The sequence below is a fragment of the Oncorhynchus nerka genome, linkage group LG12 (assembly GCF_034236695.1).
Source record: "Oncorhynchus nerka isolate Pitt River linkage group LG12, Oner_Uvic_2.0, whole genome shotgun sequence".
In the NCBI taxonomy this organism is placed as follows: Eukaryota; Metazoa; Chordata; class Actinopteri; order Salmoniformes; family Salmonidae; genus Oncorhynchus; species Oncorhynchus nerka.
The window spans coordinates 61,905,544-61,925,570 of NC_088407.1; the positions used below are offsets into that span (position 1 = coordinate 61,905,544).

Sequence of the window (20,027 nt, forward strand, 5' to 3'; positions counted from 1 at the left end):
TTTGACGTTCTCGAATACGGCCTAAGGCTATGGAAACTAGTGACGACCCGGAAGTAGAGCTGTTAAATGTATCAACAAAGGGCAAAACATAAATCCAGCTGATCAGTTAGTCGGCTGTCATACCCGAATGTTAGTTTGCCTAAACTGCAATTTGTACATTGCAGATATAAGTAGAACATGGCAACGACTCCTCAACTATTCGAGGTAAAATAAACTGTATGTTCCCTTGGCCTAGCTGACTGCTAACTTTAGTGGTAGCTTAATAGCTAGCTAGGAGGATAAGTATGAGCTAGATAACCCCCTGTTTAAACGTTAGATGAGTAGCGTTAGTTGAAATGTCTTAATTTAGGCTAACTAGCTAGCCAGATATAGCTATAAGGATTGGAAATTGTGCCTCAGCTAGGAAGTTGCCTTGTCAGCAGATCCGACCCGCTTGCTTACAGCTGCACTAGGGTCGGATAGGCTTCCTCTGTAGGTTAAGACCCCACTGAGCCAGCGCGAGGTAAGGCTCGGAAAACGTACTTCAAAACAGGGATGAGAAATGCGGTGTACTCCGAATTGTCCCAACAGTTACACCGAAAAAATTCGGGAGTACAACGCATTTCCCAGGATTGAGGTACGTTTTCCGAGCCATATCTCGCGCCGGCTCCGTGGTGTCTTAATCAACACAGGAATCCTATCCGAACCCTGTCCTAGCGCAGCTGTAAGCAAGCGGGTCAGATCTGCTGGTTAGGAAGTTGACCGGCTGTCCATTAGCTAGCTACGTTACCATTTGCTAGCTATTTTGCACTGACAGCTAGCTAACAAAGCTAGTTACTGTAGTGTTTACCCAGGCAGATGTTGACGATGTGATCATTTGTCAATTATGTAAGTTGACTAGAGGGTTATACTACAAAGTAGGTTCAGTGAGTTAGCCAGCTAACTTGATAAACAACCAGAAATAGCCGATTTTTGTTGGTTAATTAAGAAAGCTAAACTCATGTGTTTTAAAATGCTGAGCCCATTTCAAGTTATTTTAGAGCATTTAGACAAGTTAGCTGGTTAACTCATTGAACCTGATTTGTAGTATACCCCCCAGCTGTACCTTAACGATTTGTGATTGTTATCAAAGTTACTTCTATCTTGGGGGGCAAAGTGTATCCATCCCACTGGGCACTTCAATCTAGCCCGCAAGACGTATTACATTTTATGATATATTTATTTTTTGTTAAAAAAAATTATCCCCAATTTCATGGTATCCAATTGGTAGGTAGTCTTGTCCCATTGCTGCAACTCCCGTAGGGATTTGGCCCAGCCCGCCACAGGACATCTCGGCCTGTCAAACCTTCTCCTAACCCGGATGATGCTGGGCCAATTGTGCGCCGCCTCATGGGTCTCCCAGTCACGGCCTGCTGTGACACAGCCTGGGATTGAACCCGGGTCTGTAGTGACGCCTTAAACCGCTGCGCCACTCGGGAGGGCTCCGCAAATTGATTGCATCCCTCCGTTGAATTTCAAAATCCCGATGTGTTCCTCGAGCCAAAACGTTTGCCCACCCCTGCTCTGTCTTATGTTATTGCCTAAGTTACTGGTTTACAGTAGCATTGGCTAGGTAGCTTGTCACGCCCCTAGATATCAGTGTTTGGGAGTAGTGAACTAGCTACATTGTTCAACTAGTGACTAGTCATTTAATGACTTTTTGCAATAGCTTGGTGGTGGTTGAACTAAATTCAAATCTTGGTAGTTAATTATTTTTTGCCATGTTTTGGTGTAGCTAACTACTAACTGCACGCTACGTTTTGGCAAAAAGAAAAGATGGGTGAGGGAAAGAATTTCCTTGATTTTTTGGCATCAAACCTAGCTAATTCTCACTTGAAACACGTTGTGTGCCTAATTCTAATTATTTGTTAAATAGGCTAAATCATACATTCTGTTAACATCTGACTATAGGGATCTGTTCTTGCAATTTGTTGTATATGACATTTCAGATTTAGATGTTATTTTTTTCACTAAGTAGTTTGGAAGAAGTTAACTTCTTGGTAAACTTTGCAGCGGTCTAAGGCACTGCATCTCAGTGCAGTCCCATAGGGCGGCCCACAATTGGCCCAGCGTCGTCCAGGTTTGGCCGGAAAGGCCATCATTGTAAACAAGAATTGTTCTTAACGGACTTGCCTAGTTAAATTTTAAAAAAATAGCAACTATATTTTCAGAGTAGCTTCCCCAAAACTGCCAAAAAAGCATTGAAACCATGTAGCCAGCTAGCTACTTGAGTGCACCTGTAATCAATCATTGACAATTTGACACAATAAGGGTTAATGTATGCCATGGTCTAGTCAACTAAACTCAACGATTTACGATGGAGTTGAGCAGCGCCTAGTGTGGGCGGATTGGAACTCCGACATCACATAAAATGAAGTTTTTATTTTAAAAAACTACCGATTTCAGCACCCAAAGATTAGCCCACAATTATACAGTCGTTGAGTTTAGTCGGCTAGCCAGGTTCCAGTATTGCTCATGTCACATCCCATGCTCACCATTTATCTAAGACAGTCTTGACAGGACAGAGATTGACACTGTGTGTGCTTGATCCACAGGAGCCCTTTGATGCAGATGAGTACATAGAGAGGTTGGCCTGGAGAACCCCTGGAGGAGGGTCCAAAGGCGGAGCTGAGGCATTCGACCCCAAAAGGTAGTCTTGTTCTAAAGACATGGCTTTACTGAAAGTTACCGTAATCATGACTCTTGACCTCTTTTCAAAAGACTAACTAACCCTAACACCTACCACCAGCCTAATCTTGATCAACCAGCAGCCAATCCCCTGTCTTATTGCAGGTCCTTGTGCTTCCCCTTTTAAGACCCTTACCTTTGTTTCAGCCTTATCCCCCTTTCTTAAAGCTCTAGTCCCAAACATACAACAAGTTCTATTTAAACCTCCATTGAAGATAACTCAGAGGCAGTGTGTAATGGGAGGCCACCGAGCTCTGAGTCATACAGTAACTGACAGCGAGGAAATGAATGTGCATTGGGAAGGGATGGGAGATGTCCCTAAGCTGAAGCCACTGCTGCGGGAATTAGAGATTAAATACTCATCATTTTGGGACGTTTCCTAGTCTGTTAAATATGGTGCTGACTTACAACATTTGCTCCACAGTCCTCACTTTAAATGCAGCTGACGTAGCTCCCAGTTTGTAGAGCTTCGTAAATGTGGGGACCCAATGATTAAGCCCTCAATACTATGTATAAATATTAACTGAATGAGTGTAAGGTTAGTACAGTGGTCACCAACCGGTCGATCTCAATCTGCAAGGCATTCCTAGTCGATCACCAAACATTTCTGAAGAAAAGTCAATGATAAAACCTTGCACTCCTATATATATATATTTTTTTTTTAATTTAGAAGGCTGAAGGCATCTTGCTCTGTTGGCAGTAGGTTCATTTGACTCAGAAGTTCTGCATGTTCCCACTTTGAACTACATTTCATTGTCTGGCGGGACAAACTCTGCCTACCCGGCAGACCAGGAAAGTTAAATCAAGTGTGCCCCTGTCCAGTCTGTTAGCTAAAATCACTGTGCATACAGCTTCCACAACCCCACAGCAAAGTTTGATATTAGCCTAGGTGAGATTTCATAGCTTTTAAAACCTCGACCAGAGAGAGACTGTCAAAGAATATAGAAAAGAGCTGGTGTTTTTATGAGTGAGTTCATGTTTCTGTTTTTATTCAACCCCTTTTCAAAACATAAATGTGCTTTTCCCTACTTCCACTCGCGCTGCAACTCCAAGGAATGAGTATTGATAGACCTGCGTCTTTTATTAATTGCTCATTGTGTCAAGGAATATTTCACTTTTTCTGGTCATATGCACAAATTCATGTTGTTCCTGAGGCAGAAATCTCTCTGGTCAGTCTCACCGGAGGAAAGGAGAGAGCAGGGACCATGAGAGGCAGACCCCTCTGCTGTGCTCTCCCTCTGCTGAGACTGACCATCGGATGCAGGGACCATCACTCTAGTAAAATAAAAAAGCCAATTATTTAAATGTATTCTCAGCTGTACCTCGAAAGTGATAGAACTTATCTATCTTGTTATCAAACCTCAAGTTTTGAAATACAATATGGTCTGAGAAGAACAATATTGGCAGGCCAGTCATATAGCCAAATGCTGTGATTATGTACTAGGCCTACGGCACAAACCTCATTCCTACAGAAGTTTTTTTTTTATTGCATACAGACTTTTTAAATCATGTTTTTTTTTTAAATCTGAGTGGTAGATCTTGGCTTGCATTTTGACCCCGAATGTGATCTTGACTCGTGACGACTGAGTTAGTAGGACAAATCCAACCCTAAATGACTCACCCATGCTAGTATACTAAAGCATTTTGTCTACCCTTTGTTTGCTGTGAACTTATGGCTGTAGCTCAAGTTGAAGGCCAGCTTGTAAGTGAACTCATGGCTATGGAGAGTCTAGACCAATGTGAGGTAGGCCTGCAGTCTTTTAAAGCCCTTGTCCTGCTTGCCTCCTAGGCTGCTGGAGGAGTTTGAGAACCACATAGAGGAGCTGAAGCAGCTAGATGAGAAGATCCAGCGGCGGGTGGAGAAGCTGGAGCACCAGTGTCACAGAGAGGCCAAGGAGTTTGCCCACAAAGTGCAGGACTTACAGAGGAGCAACCAGGTCAGTTTCACAACCCACTGGACCCACCACAACCTCAGATCCCCAGCCTTTTACCCTGTAGACAGGCACGTTTTGAAGAGAATGTCAGAATCCAGTGTAATATAAAAGCATTATGACCCTTGCTACATTTTGAAAGCCCTGCCATCATGCAAGATTATGTTTATCCCCATTCATTAATCATGTCACACAATGTGCAATTTCTTTTTGCACAACTCTCTGTTTCCATACAGGTAGCCTTCCAGCACTTCCAGGAGTTGGACGAGCACATCAGCTATGTGGCCACCAAGGTGTGTCACCTTGGCGACCAGCTGGAGGGCGTGAACACGCCCAGACAGAGGGCGGTGGAGGCACAGCGTCTCATGACCTACTTCAATGAGTTCCTAGATGGGGACCTGCGCAGTGATGTCTTCAACCACCCAGAGAAGGTCATGATACACACATTACCATCCACCCTCGTGTATTCTTAGAGATTGACCTTTTTTATGTTTTTCAAAAATGAAAAAGATTGACCCTTGAAAATAACACCACTACAGCAGTGAAAGATGTTCAGAACTGAAAAAAGTCAATGAACAGGATTGAGTTAACCACACATTGTAATTTGTGGAATTGATCCCTTTAGTTGGATCCCTGAGCTAATTTGGATTAATCAACTGGCCTTTACTTTTTGACAATAGCTAGAGGATTGACTACCATGGATGTCAACATGCTCATGTCTGTCTTAATCGCATTAATTGCAAGGTGTGAGAGAGAGACTTTTTTTGTTGTTGCTTTTGACGGTCTTGGTCATCACCATTTTCTCCTACTACAGCTAAATGTGGCATGGGAAAGCACATCAAAATATATTTCTTATGGGAGAAAACTGGGCCTAATTAATCTACGTTTCTGATAAGAGTTCAAAGCCATTTGAGTGACCTCACTATCAACCCTCAAAAGTTTGATTGGGGATTGTCAAAACAGTTTAAGAGCGAGTGGGGAAACCGTAATCAAAGCGGGCGGAGAGTCTGGAGGTCAATCTCAGAGACGGGACCTGGAGATGGGATGGGAATGCTTCCGGAGAGGCATGGTGGGAATATCGGACGGATCCCTTTTCCTGAGCATACCTCCAGATGAGGGGGAAAGAGGAAAGCTGCGAGTGAATAGCTGAAGGGGGGATGGCTTTGCTAATCCTTCTGAAAGGGAGGGCTGGGCCGCCAGCGAGGAGACAAGTGCTGCTAAACCCTGACTGCAGAGAGACGGCTACATTACTTACATGGGATTTAGCTAATCTTAGCTGGGGGACAGATACTTAGAAAACCTTTGCCGCGCAGAAAGGCTGGATCCTCCTCATGGGAGCGGAGTAATGATGTTAGCTGAGGCAGGCATCTGCGGGAACAGAAGAGTTGCGGACGGCGGGCCTTTACTAGGTCTGGGGTTTTCAGCCAGCATGTATGTCAGGGGGAGGGGAGTGGCGGGTTCTCGACAGGGCCCATTTTTTAAGAGATATCCCTGGCCGGACAGATTATTGAAGGCGATTTAGGCTGCAGTGGGATTAGAGCCCATTCAGAGGAGGCATGCCAATAAAGAGTTAGATATGCTGCTAACCCAGGGCTGCTGCTGCGGATGCTGTTAGCCAGGTGAGCGGCGGCTGCTTGTTATCAGCTCCATGGTGTACAGGGAAGAGGAGGGCTGGTTTAACATGATCTCCTAAGTGGAGATGCTGCTACTGTTGGTCTGCTCTCTGTTTGGGTGTCCATTTCTAATGTTTCTCTCCCTCCCGACTCCTTCCCCCCTATTTCTCCCTTTCCCAGATTAAGGAAGCTGCTGATATCATTCAGAAGTTGCATCTCATAGCGCAGGAGCTGCCGTTTGACAGGTGAGTCGTCCTGCAGGCAGCTTTACACGAGCTCTGTGGTACAATGTAAACAGTATCGGTGCTGCTACTCTGTGCCTCCAACCCAACCAGACTAGTTTTGTAAATGTTATGTTGCATTAACTAGTGTTTCTGAGTGAGAGAATACATTTCACTTCAAGAGGGACTACAAATGTCACACGTGCAAGTTTACATTGACATCATTTTGAGTTTGAGTCTTTTTAATCTCCGATATCCTCTTTGGTGAATGCCTCTATTCTTGTCCTCTTACAGGTTTGCAGATGTCAAGGCCAAGATTGCAAGTGAGTGGTTGCACTCAAAATGACCTTTGTTGCTGATTGATCAACAAATGATTGCACAGCCATGCTAAGAAAGGCAACTCAATCTGAATGTGTCTCTCTAGGTAAATACCACGACCTGGAGCGCCAGCTGGTCCAGGAGTTCACGGCGGCCCAGCGTAGGGGCGAGATTGGCCGCATGCGGGAGGTCGCCGCAGTCCTCTTACATTTCAAGGTGACCCACAAACACTGGACTGTTTTGATACGTCTCCATATTAAAGAAAGATTAGTGTTATTGTTTGAGCGGTGTATGTGTAGTAGTAGTGCATATTGTAACTTACAAATATGCACTTGTATCTCATTTAGCGTCTATACAACCATGATTCCAGTTTGTTCTTTGGAGATGTTGGATTGTGGTAATGATGCAGGTGTGATTGTGACATGTCTTTGTTTCCTGCAGGGCTATGCGCACTGTGTAGATGTTTATATCAAGCAGTGTCAGGAGGTGAGTGTGCAGTGTTCAGTTGAACATGAACCCTTTCATAACAGTTTAGTATAGAGTACCTTTCCGCTTCTGTTGTAGTCTCACCACAAGTTGTAGTCCTGAGGTCTGTAATTAACTCTGTGTGTGTTCAGGGAGCGTACATGCGTAGTGATGTGTTTGAAGACACGGCCCTCCTCTGCCAGCGAGTCAACAAGCAGGTGGGAGAGGTCTTCCAGAGCCCCGAGACCGTCATGGCCAAACTCATCCAGAACATATTTGAGAACAAACTACAGGTATAGTGAACAATATCTGCCACTAGATTTGTCAGACAATACCTTCTCTGACCCAGTTCTGTTGGACTGACTGAGCAGCTTTGTGTTTCCAGGCTCACGTGAAAGAGAAGCTGGATGAGACCCGCCGCTCTGACATAGAACAATACCTCAAAAACCTCTACGACCTCTACACCAGGTAATGTCTGTTCACCTTTGAACTCTCACTCTTAAAGGTCCAATGCAGGCTTATTTTTTTTTATCTCGATACCAAATAATTTCTGGCTAACAATATGTACCTTACTGTGATTGCTTTAAATTAAAGCAATTTCTCAATCAATAATTTTGCTAGGTCTGTCTGGGAGTGGACTGAGTGGGGAGGGGAAAACTGAAAACTAGCTGATATTGGCAGAGAGGTTTGGAACTCTAATTGGTCTATTATCTTATTTACCACCTGGTGATGTCAACAGGCAAAACTCCATCCCACCACAACAGGTTGACATTTCAGTCAATCTTTTCAAACAGCTCTTACTAAAAGGGAATTATCATTTTCACAGTATTTTTGCAACATCATAGTGTGGAAATATATATAAAATACAGGAGATCAAGTTTTTGACTGCACTGGGCCTTTAATACCTCATACCCTCCAGTCTGACCATTGGTAATCTTGGCAACCCTGTGTCTCCAGGACGACAGCCTTGGCTGCCAAGCTAACAGAGTTCAACCTGGGCTCAGACAAACACACGTTCCTGTCCAAGCTCATCAAGAACATCTTCTCCACCTATCTGGAGAGCTACATTGAAATGGAGAAAGATTACCTCCGCACACGCAGCGCCATGATCCTGCAACGCTACTACGACTCCAAGAACCACCAGAAACGCCCACTGGGTGGGGGCAGGTAGGAAGTGACTGACCACCTCTACCCTAGAGCCCCCATGACCCTCCCCTCTCTACTCCGTCTTCTCCCTTTACCCTGAACTTCCTTCTCCACCTTGGTGTCAGACCTGAGTTGGATTAAATAGTTAAATGGCTTTAAATAGTACATCCCTCATCTCTCCACTCCTCATATCAAGGTCCTGTCTTTGAGTTCAGACTCCTCCCTTTTCCTTAATGGTGTAATGGTGAGGGAGTTCTGTTAATGACCCGGGTATGGTGAAGCCGGTTAGTGTTGAATGCATTCGTTTTAGAACCGTGCTGCCTCCCGGGTGTGAGCCAGGTGCCCTGTTTTGGCTCAAAACAAAAGTGGCGTAGTTTAGGCACTTGGAGTAGTGAGTAGGATTCTGTGTTTTCAAGTGCAAACATGATTGCTTTTGATGAAAAGGCTTTATCTGCCTTCCCAATGAATTTTTTGAAAATTGAAGCATTTTATGGAGAAATAAGAAAGTGGTGTTTTTCTGAATGATGCACCATGCTGCTTTGTTGACGACATGACAGAGGTGCAGATTTCGGGCACTCCTCCGTTCACGTCACGGGCCATAGCCCGGTGCACTTAATCAACCCCCCCCCCTTCAGTATCCAGGAGCTGAAGGAGCGGATCAGACAGCGCACCAACCTGCCATTGGGGCCCAGCATCGACACCCACGGGGAGACCTTCCTGTCCCAGGAGGTGGTGGTCAACCTGCTGCAGGAGACACGCCACGCCTTCGAGAGGTGCAACAGGGTGAGGCTGCTATGCTGCCCCCTACAGGAGAGACAATAACACTGACTGCAGTGATGTCACAGTCTGTACTGAATTATCATAACAGGATCCTTTGTCACAGTGATCATACAGTTGAAATCGGAAGTTTACATACACTTAGGTTGGAGTCATTAAAACTTGTTTTTCAACCACTCCATACATTTCTTGATAACAAACTGTAGTTTTGGCAAATCGTTTAGGACATCTACTTTGTGTATGACACAAGTCATTTTTACAACAATTGTTTACAGACAGATTATTTCACTTATAATTCACTGTATCACAATTCCAGTGGGTCAGAAGTTTACATACACTAAGTTGACTGTGCCTTTAAACAGCTTGGAAAATACCAGAAAATGATGTCATGGCTTTAGAAGCTTCTGATAGGCTATTCATCTGTACAAACAATAGTACGCAAGTATAAACACCATGGTACCACGTCATACCGCTCAGGAAGGAGACGCATTCTGTCTCCTAGAGATGACCGTTCTTTGGTGCGAAAAGTGCAAATCAATCCCAGAACAACAGCAAATGACTTTGTGAAGATGCTGGAGGAAACGGGTACAAAGGTATCTATATCCACAGTAAAACGAGTCCTATATCAACATAACCTGAAGGCCGCTCAGCAAGGAAGAAGTCACTGCTCCAAAACCGTCATTAAAAAAAGCCGGACAACAGTTTGCAACTGCACATGGGGACAAAGATCGTACTTTTGGGAGAAAAATACTCTGGTCTGATGAAACAAAAATTGAACTGTTTGGCTGTAATGACCATCATTATGTTTGGAGGAAAAAGGGGGAGGCTTGCAAGCTGAAGAACACCATCCCAACCGTGAAGCACGGGGGTGGCAGCATCATGTTGTGGGGGTGCTTTGCTGCAGGAGGGACTGGTACACTTCACAAAATAGATGGCTTCATGAGGAATACAAAATTCTGTGAATATTTTGAAGCAACGTCTCAAGACTCAAGTTAGGAAGTCGCAAATGAGTCGTCCAAAAGGACATTGACTCCAAGCATACTTCCAAAGTTGTGGCAAAATGGCTTAAAGACAACAAATTCAAGGTATTGAAGTGGCCATCACAAAGCCCTGACCTCAATCCTATAGAAACTTTGATGGCAGAACTGAAAAGGCGTGTGTAAGCAAGGAGGCCTACAAACCTGACTCAGTTACACCAGCTCTGTCAGGAGGAACGGGCCAAAATTCACCCAACTTATTGTGGGAAGCTTGTGGAAGGCTACCTGAAACGTTTGACCCAAGTCAAACAATTTAAAGGCAATGCTACCAAATACTAATTGAGTGTATGTAAACTTCTGACACACTGGGAATGTGATGAAAGAAATAAAAAGCTGAAAGAAATAATTCTCTCTACTATTATTCGGATATTTCACATTCTTAAAATGAAGTGATTATCCTAACTGACCTAAAATAGGGAATTTTTACAAGGATTAAATGTCAGGAATTGTGAAACTGAGTTTAAATATATTTGGCTACGGTGTATGTAAATGAGGCCTTTGCAGTAGATCCCTGTAGAGTGCTGCGAGGAAATCAGGTCCTGTCTCTGTGTGTTGTGAACCAGCTCTCAGATCCCTCGGACCTGCCCAAGAACGCCTTCTCCATCTTCCTGCTGCTGGTGGAGCACCTGTGTGTGGACCACATTGACTACGCACTGGAGATCGGCCTTTCCGGTACACTCAACTCTCACTAACTGTCACTAACACAGTAAAGGTCGAAAAACCTTTTAGAAACATTGAGTAAATCCTTTTTACGTGTGGGTGTAAAATTAATCTTCTCTTGTGCCTTTTTAAATGGAAAGTGTTTGTTTCTCTCGCCTCTCTCTACAGCCATTCCATCAGCTGATGCCAAGAATGCCAACCTTTACTTCCTGGATGTAGTTCAGCAGGCCAACACCATCTTCCACCTGTTTGATAAGCAGTTCAATGACCACCTCATGCCTCTTATCAGGTTAGCATAGGGCGTGTCCTGTCAATCACACCTATCCCCCCCTGTCCCATACTGCAGTCAATTGCTAGCACAGACTGGATTATTTTCCGAGATGTCTCCGATGGCGTTGAGTACACCACATCAGTCATTGGCTTCATCAATAAGTGCATCGACGACATCGTCCCCACAGTGACCGTACGTACATACCCCAACCAGAAGCCATGGACTACAGGCAACATCCGCTGTGGTGGAATTATTGTAATCAAAGGGAGACTTTTTGATTTCTTCAAAACAATAAAACTGTATTATTTAATTACTGCATTAATGGAGCTGGTCGGTAATCACACCTGGAGGTGATCACTGAGAAACCAATGAGCGGATTTGAGCCACAGCATTTTATAGCAAAGTCCATCCTCCTGGATGTTCATGACAAAAAACAGATGTATGGAATGGGTCACAAGGTTAAGATTTGTATGAAAGATACTGTCTGCTGTTAATTATAAGTATCTCATTATGTAGAGACCAGGGTCTGGCTCTGGAGTCGTCTCTCCCTGGTACCTTATCGAACTCATGTTCTGGAATGCGGTATCCCCAAGGACATCCTATATCTCCTGGCAGTGTTATCTCCCAGAGGCCCACTTTCAATTCACACAGACACAATAGAGTTATAAGAACCCTCTATTTTGTTGCATAAAACAACCGTTTGATGCAATAAAAGTATTATAACAATCTTGCAATTTTGCTCTCACACTGCACTGAGCTAAAGGTTAGACCTGTCGCTTTCAGCTTTCGCTTTCAAGGAGCTGTCTTTAAACAGGTCAACATTCACAAGGCCGCAGGGCTTACCAGGACGTGTACTGCGAACATGCGCTGACCAACTGGCAAGTGTCTTCACTGACACTTTCCACTTCTCCCTATCCGAGTCTGTAATACCAACGTGTTTTAAGCAGACCACCATAATGCCTGTGCCCAAGAACACTAAGGTAACCTGCCTAAATGACTACCGACCCGTAGCACTCATGTCTGTAGCCATGAAGTGCTTTGAAAGGCTGGTCATGGCTCACATCAACAACAGTATCCCAGAAACCCTAGATCCACTCCAATTTGCATACCCAACACCAGGCAATCTCTATTGCACTCCACACTGCCCTTTCCCACCTGGACAAAAGGAACACCTATGTGAGAATGCTATTCATTGACTACAGCTCAGCGTTCAACACCATAGAGCCCTCAAAGCTCATCAATAAGCTAAGGACCCTGGGAATAAACACCCCCCTCTGCAACTGGATCCTGGATTTCCTGACAGTCCATCCCCAGGTGGTAAGGGTAGGTAACAACACATCTGCCACGCTGATCCTCAACACAGGGGCCCCTCAGGGATGCGTGCTCAGTCCCCTCCTGTCCTCCCTGTTCACTCATGACTGCACGACTCCAGCACATTCATTAAGTTTTCCGATGACACAACTGTGGGAGGCCTGATCACCGACAATGACGAGACAGCCTATAGGGAGGAGGTCAGAGACCTGGCAGTGTGGTGCCAGGACAACAACCTCTCCCTCAACGTGATCAAGACAAAGGAGATGATTGTGGACTACAGGAAAAGAGGACCGAGCACGCCCCCATTCTCATCAACGGGGCTGTCCAGGCACACCAAGACAGATATGAAGAGGGCACGACAAAACCTATTCCCCCTCAGGAGACTGAAAAGATTTGGCATGGGTCCTCAGATCCTCAAAAGGTTATACAGCTGCACCATCGACAGCACTGGTTGCGTCACGGCCTGGTATGGCAATTGCTCAGCCTCCAACCACTAGGCACTATAGAGGGTAGTGTGAACGGCCCAGTACATCACTGGGGCCAAGCTTCCTGCCATCCAAGACCTCTATATCAAGTGGTGTGAAAGGAAGGCCCTAAAAATTGTCAGACTCCAGCCACCCTAGTCATAGACTGTTCTCTCTGCTACCACACGGCAAGCAGTTCCGGAGTGCCAAGTCTAGGTCTAAGAGGCTTCTAAACAGCTTCTACCCCCAAGCCATAAGACTCCTGAATATCTAATCAAATGGCTACCCAGACTATTTGCATTGCCCCCCCCACCCCTCTTTTACACCACTGCTACTCTCTGTTATTATCATCTATGCATAGTCACTTTAATAACTCTACCTACATGTACATATTACCTCAACTAACCGGTGCCCCCGCACATGGACTCTGTACCGGTACCCCCTGTATATAGTCTCGCTACTGCTGCTATTTAATTACTTGTTACTTTTATTTCTTATTCTTATCCGTATTTTTTTTTAAACTGCATTGTTGGTTAGGGGCTCGTAAGTAAGCATTTCACTGTAAGGTCTACCTGTTGTATTTAACATTTCACTGTAAGGTCTACCTGTTGTATTTAACATTTCACTGTAAGGTCTACCTGTTGTATTTAACATTTCACTGTAAGGTCTACAGAAATATATTTATTATATGAAAATACAGCCTTTGTGAAAAGTGTGTGTTTGAGCTTGTTCACGCTTAACAGTCCAGTAGGCTGCTGAGCCAGCTGTGGTCAAATGTCTTAACTTTCCACAGTTCCCTCTCTTGGGCTGTTGTATTCAGCTCATGTGACAAATAAGATTTGATTTGTACTGTACACTATTACTGCCTCTTACGGTTTGATAGCCTCCCGTTGTTGTTGTTATTATTATTGTTATTCACTAACAGGTAGCGACTCTGTAGCAAGCTTCATGTTTTCCAGATAGTTGTTCTGTGCTACTTTGTATTACCGTTGACCTTTTATGGACCTTCTCTCTCCACCAGCTCTTCTCCCAAACTGACAGAGTGCCTGCACAAGAAGAAGGAGGTGATTGAACAGATGGAGGTGAAACTGGACACCGGCATAGACAGGTCAGTAAACCACTGTTTTTTTATGTTCTCAACAACATCATGGGAAATTAGTGAATGTATTATATTAGTGTGTGAGGGGTGGTTGTCATGGTGTTGTCCTCTCTGCAGAACGCTGAACTGCATGGTGGGACAGATGAAGCACATCCTGGCTACGGAACAGAAGAAGACAGACTTCAGGCCTGAAGACGAGAACAACGTTATGATCCAGTGCACCGCAGTAAGGAGTGAACTGCACCCAGCCTCCACCCCTTGTCTCATATGCCAAGAGAAACTGTAGTCGGATGAGTTTTAAAAAGTAAAAAACAAATCAGTGCCATTTCACTCGACCTGTGACTCCCAACCAGACGGTCTGATGTCCCCTTCCTGCCTGTGCTCCCCAGGCCTGCTCCAAGGTGTGTGTGTACGTAAGTCGGCAGGTGGAGCGTGTGCGGAATTCCATGGACGGTAAGAACGTGGACACAGTGCTGACGGAGCTGGGCGTGCGTTTCCACCGCCTCGTCCACGAGCATCTGCAGCAGTACAGCTACAGCTCCATGGGAGGCATGCTGGCCATCTGCGACGTGGCCGAGTACCGCAAAAGTGCCAAGGACTTCCGGGTGAGAGGTCACACCAGAGTTAGCATTACAGCTGTAGCAACAATTTACATCATAATATTAAGCGCTAGTAATGCTACCGAGTTAATGCTAGCTAGCATACTGGCTTGGGTTGGATGTCGTAAAAGTTCTGTGTATGGTTGACTGTCTGTCCCGCAGGTTCCTTTGGTGCTGCAGCTCTTTGACACGTTCCACGCCTTGTGTAACCTCCTGGTGGTTGCCCCCGACAACCTCAAACAGGTTTGCTCTGGCGAGCAGCTTACCAACCTGGACCGGAACCTTCTGCACGCCTTCGTCCAGCTGAGAGTGGACTACCGCCAGGCCAGACTGGGACGCCACTTCAGCTAATGGACCCGGTCTATGGGTCACTGTCCAGCCCTCTGTCTGTCTGTCCATCCATCCAATCACCAGGCCCTATGATTTCACAAGATTCACCATGGAAACAGAATTCAGCCAACCTGGATGTTAGTCTTTCATTCTCATCTGCAGTAGCACCTTTTGCTTGTTTGTCCGTCTTAGAGGCCAAGAAAGACCACCGCCTTTCACAGTTGGGCTACCTGCATTTTGCCCTTGATTTCTGCAATGCAAAGATATATTGACTGAGCTCTCTTGTTTCTAAACACTAATCAACCAAACCACCGTAGAAGATTTTGTCATATTGCCGGTAATATGGACCTTGATTTCCAAGATTTCTACTTTAAAATAAAGAGACGTTTTGTTTTGATTGTGCCAAATATATGTTCTGTGGCTGCACTTGTCCACAGGAACAAACTCTAAAGCTGCAGTATAGAGAAGGTTGAACTCTGCATAGCTCAGGCATGTCATGGCAATGACTGACTGGAAACAGCCACCCCTCATAGAGAACTCCCAGAGGAATCTAATTTACTCTCACCACCACTACCATCTCTCTCATATCGCTCTCCCTTATCTCTCTCATACACTATATGCACCAAAGTAAGTGGACACCCCTTCAAATTAGTGAATTCTGCCATTTCAGCCACACCCGTGGCTGACAGGTGTATAAAGTTGAGCACACAGCCATGCAATCTCCATAGACAAACATTGGCAGTAGAATGGACTTACTGACAAGCTCATTGACATTCAATGTGGCACTGTCATAGGATGCCACCTTTCCAACAAGTCAGTTTATAAAATCTCTGCCCTGCTAGAGCTACCCCCAGTCAACTGTAAGTGCTTTTAGTGGGAAGTGGAAATGTCTAGGAGCAATAACGGCTCAGCCGTGAAGTGGTAGGCCTCTAGACTATTCTGTGCTTCCAACTTTGTGGCAACAGTTTGGGGAAGGCCCTTTCCTGTTTCAGTATGACAATGCCCCTGTGCACAAAGCGAACTCCACACACAAATCGTGTCTTGATATCGGTGTGGAAGAACTTGACTGACTTGCACAGAGCCCTGACCTTAACCCTAGCGAACACCTTTGGGATGAATTGGAACGCCGACTGCCAGCCAGGCCTAATCGCCCAACATCAGTGCCTGACCTCACTATTGCTATTTTGGCTGAATGAAAGAAAGTCCCCGCAGCAATGTTCCAACATCTAGTGGAAAGCCTTCCCAGAAGAGTGGAGGCTGTTATAGCAGCAAAGGGGGGACCAACTCCATGTTAATGCCCTTGATTTTGTAATGAGATGTTTGATAAACAGGTGTCCACATACTTATGGTAATTTAATGTATCTCTCCATATCTATATCTAACCAAGCCTGGTATAGAGCTCCGCTGTGCCTGGCAGATAGTCACATGACCACCTCTCTCTGACCCCTGACCTCAGGGCAGAGGTGAGGGGTCATCACACTGAGCTGTGATCCCAGCCGTAAGCATGTCTGAGAACCACTCAGAGGTCCTGGGTGGTCTGTCTGTGGCTGGGATGATGGGTAATTGCCTAGATCGACACCTGTCCACAGGGGCTTACGATCCAATCCATCCTTTGTGGCCTGGATCAGTCCTGAATCAGGGTCAGGACACAGTGAAATGTTGCTCTTCAGTGCTTAAGGAGATAATGAGTGAAAGTTAAGTGGACTTCACAGGGAATACGGGAGGCCAGGGAGGGTCAAGATCATTGTGCCTCGGCTCTCACATGGTGGTCATTGACTGTCAGTGTCAGTTAAGATCAAACCTGAAGTTCTATTGTCTTATGATGCTGTTCCCAGTGTACTGCTCTTGACCTTAATCAATGATTCATAAAAAAACGTTTTGTTTAATTAGCGTCTTTACTTCTAGCACAACCTTACTGGTTCATTTTCATAAACAGTCAGTTGAGTTTGAGATGTTAGTACTGTTATTTATTTGTACTATTTTCTACATTGTAGAATAATAGTGAAGACATCAGAACTATGAAATAACACATATGAAACCAAAAAAAGTGTTAAACAAATCAAAATATATTTTATATTCTTCAACGTAGCAATCCTTTACCTTGATAGCTTTGCACACTCTTGGCATTCTCTCAACCAGCTTCACCTGGAATGCTTTTCCAACTGTCTTGAAATATACATATGCTGAGCACTTGTTGGCTGCGTTTCCTTCATTCTACAGTCCAACTCACCTCAAACCATCTCTATTGGGTTGAGGTAGGGTGATTGTGGAGGCCAGGTCATCTGATGCAGCACTCCATCACTCGCCTTCCTGGTCACATAGACCTTACACAGCCTGGAGGTGGGTATGGGTCATTGTCCTGTTGAAAAACAAAAGATTGTCCCACTAAGTGCGAACCAGATGGGATGGCGTATCGCTGCAGAATGCTGTGTTAGCCTTGCTGGTTAAGTGTGCCTTGAATTGAAATCACACCTCCTCCATGCTTCACGGTGGGAACCACACATGCGGAGATCATCTGTTCACCTACTCTGAGTCTCACAAAGACACAGTGGTTGGAATCAAAAATCGAACATTTGTACTCATCAGACCAAAGGACAGATTTCCACCGGTCTAATATCCATTGCTTGTGTTTCTTGGCCCAAGCAAGTCTCTTCTTATTATTGGTGTCCTTTAGTAGTGGTTTCTTTGCAGCAATTCCACCAGGAAGGCCTGATTCACGCAGTCGCCTCTGAACAGTTGATGTTAAGATGTGTCTTCCTTGAACTCTGAAGCATTTATTCGGGCTGTAATTTGAGGTGCAGTTAACTCGAATGAACTTATCCTCTGTGGCAGAGGTAACTCTGGGTCTTCCTTTCCTGTGGCGGTCCTCATAAGTGACAGTTTCATCATAGTGCTTGATGGTTTTTACGGCTGCACTTGAAGAAACTTGACATTTTCCCGATTGACTAACCTTCATGTCTTCAAGTAATAATGGACTGTCGTTTCTCTTTGCTTTTTGAGCTGTTCTTGCCATGATATGGACTTGGGTCTTTTACCAAATAGGGCTATCGTCTCTATACCCCCCCTACCTTGACACAACACAACTGATTGGCTCAAACGCATTAAGGAAAGAAATTCCACAAATTAACAAGGCACACCTGTTCATTAAAATGCATTCCTAGGTGACTACCTCATGAAGCTGGTTGAGAGAATGCCAAGAGTGTCCAAAGCTGTCAAGGAAAAGGGTGGCGGCTTTGAAGAATCTCAAATATAAAATATATTTTGATTTGTTTAGCAAGTTTTTGGTTACTACATGATTCCACATGTTATTTCAGTGTTTATGTCTTCACTATTATTCTACAATGTAGAAAATTGTTTTGTTTTTTAAGAATGAAGAAAAACCCTTGAATTGAGTAGGTGTGTCCAAACGTTTGACTGGTACTGTACCTCTATGAGTCATTGGGTATTCTTAACATGCCAGACTTTCTTCCTGAAAGAGTACAGTTCTCCTCTAGTCTACAGGAACAGAATTTGTTCGAGGGATTAGACATCTAGCGGTTCATGAAATGTGTGCAGTTGTCATGGACTGGAGAGACAGGGCGAGATAGAGATGGTTGAGAGCTCAGCCACAGCTCCGGCTGGCTAGTGTTGTGTAGAAAGGTACACAGGGTGCTGAGTAAAGTCAAACAACACAATTAATTAGGCTAATATTAATATTATCAATGTCACTGAAATTCAATTCTCCCAGCCCTAATCACAACTACGTAGCTTGTAAAAATGATTTTGTTAGGCCACGGCGCAAACACTGGGCCTTTTCCAAACATTTGAAAACTATTTGTTTTTGTGGCGATTAATACATGCTGCCTGGGGAAGGGTTGGGGTAATGGGCCCCAGCCGGGGACGATAACTGGAGAGGAGTTGAAGGGAGAGGCACAGGCTGCCCCCAGGGATGCCCCGCCTGGGCAGATGGGAGGGAGGGATGTTGTTTTGGGGGAGTGTTTGAGCAGGTGGAGGGGATTAGTAACACTGTCAATACTGGAGAGCTGGATAAGACTGTTCCCTCTAACTCATCAGCTGCCACAGTTTGAGCAGTTCCTGCATAGACACACACATCCAGACATGTTTACACACACAGGGTTATCTGTCTGGAGAGGGAGACAAAACACGCTTGTTCTTCTACGTTGTCAAACCTCTGGTTGAGGAAAATATATTTCCTGCTGCTTTTTCTTGTGCCTATTACAAGGCAGTCCAGGATCTGGATGTAGAGTACCGTATGTAACTTCTGAAGACCTAACACTGCCCATGTTTTTTTTTTCTATCAATCATCTTACCTTCCAACAAGGAAATCCAAAATATTTATCCAAACCCATTCACTTTCCCTCCACTCTTTCCACCTCTCTCCCTCTCCTCTCCTCCCCCTTGAGCTAGATGCTCACCCAGCAGGCTCAGGTAGAGCTCAGCCAGCTAGTACACCTGTATTAGTGCCCGACTACCAAACCTTCCAACCTGCAGTGTCACCAGGATAATTATCTGTCACACCCTCAGGAAGGGGGATGTCTCCTTGTCAGTCAATTTGTTTGCGGAGTGCGTTATTGTATTCAAATTCTGTTTCAGACTCTAGACTCTCGAGTGCTCCACTTTCTATGTACAACTGCAACAACTCTTAAAACTCCTTTCATTGTCTGTTCTGTTAAGAGGAAGTTTGATTCCTCCAGTCCTCTGCTCTGTCCGTCAATATCATCCTTCTCTCCTCAAGTCATATTCTCCCCCCTCATCCACACTTAAGCACCAGTCTTCCAGCCACCCCCTTCTCCACCCTCCGATGTCATAGCACTTTCAGTTTGTCCGCTCTGTCTACGCTACGAGCCCAACTAGTCCTCCAGCATCCCACAAATCCCTGCTTTCGGCGTCTCCGTAACACGCCGGTCCTCCCTCTGCCTCCTGGAGCACTGACAAGTAAAGCATTACGGCAGTCAATCCATGTCAACAACAGCTTCGCTTAATTCCTGCTAAACACAATTTAAGCTAAATCTTCAGCTAATGATCCATAGTGATTAGCACTTGCTCTTTCGTCTGCCGGCAGCTTGTATCAATTTC

General features: G+C 44.9%; 1 protein-coding gene across 2 annotated transcripts; it reads left to right on the forward strand.

Annotated features, from left to right (window-relative positions):
- The first annotated feature begins 71 nt into the window (after positions 1–71).
- exoc5 (exocyst complex component 5) lies at positions 72–16,837 on the forward strand. 2 transcript variants are annotated; one of them, XM_029675447.2, is made up of 18 exons: positions 72–204; positions 2,574–2,668; positions 4,496–4,643; positions 4,874–5,068; positions 6,431–6,495; positions 6,766–6,794; positions 6,896–7,005; positions 7,231–7,275; positions 7,407–7,547; positions 7,640–7,722; positions 8,212–8,421; positions 9,036–9,183; positions 10,778–10,886; positions 11,043–11,163; positions 13,945–14,031; positions 14,140–14,248; positions 14,412–14,627; positions 14,784–16,837. In XM_029675447.2, the coding sequence occupies exons 1-18, from the start codon at positions 178–180 to the stop codon at positions 14,970–14,972; spliced, it is 2,127 nt and encodes a 708-aa protein (XP_029531307.1). In that variant the 5' UTR covers positions 72–177; the 3' UTR covers positions 14,973–16,837. The 2 variants fall into 2 exon arrangements, with proteins under 2 accessions (XP_029531307.1, XP_029531308.1); XM_029675448.2 differs by lacking the exon at positions 14,784–16,837 and having other exon boundaries at positions 14,140–14,326; positions 14,412–14,498.
- Positions 16,838–20,027: the final 3,190 nt, after the last annotated feature.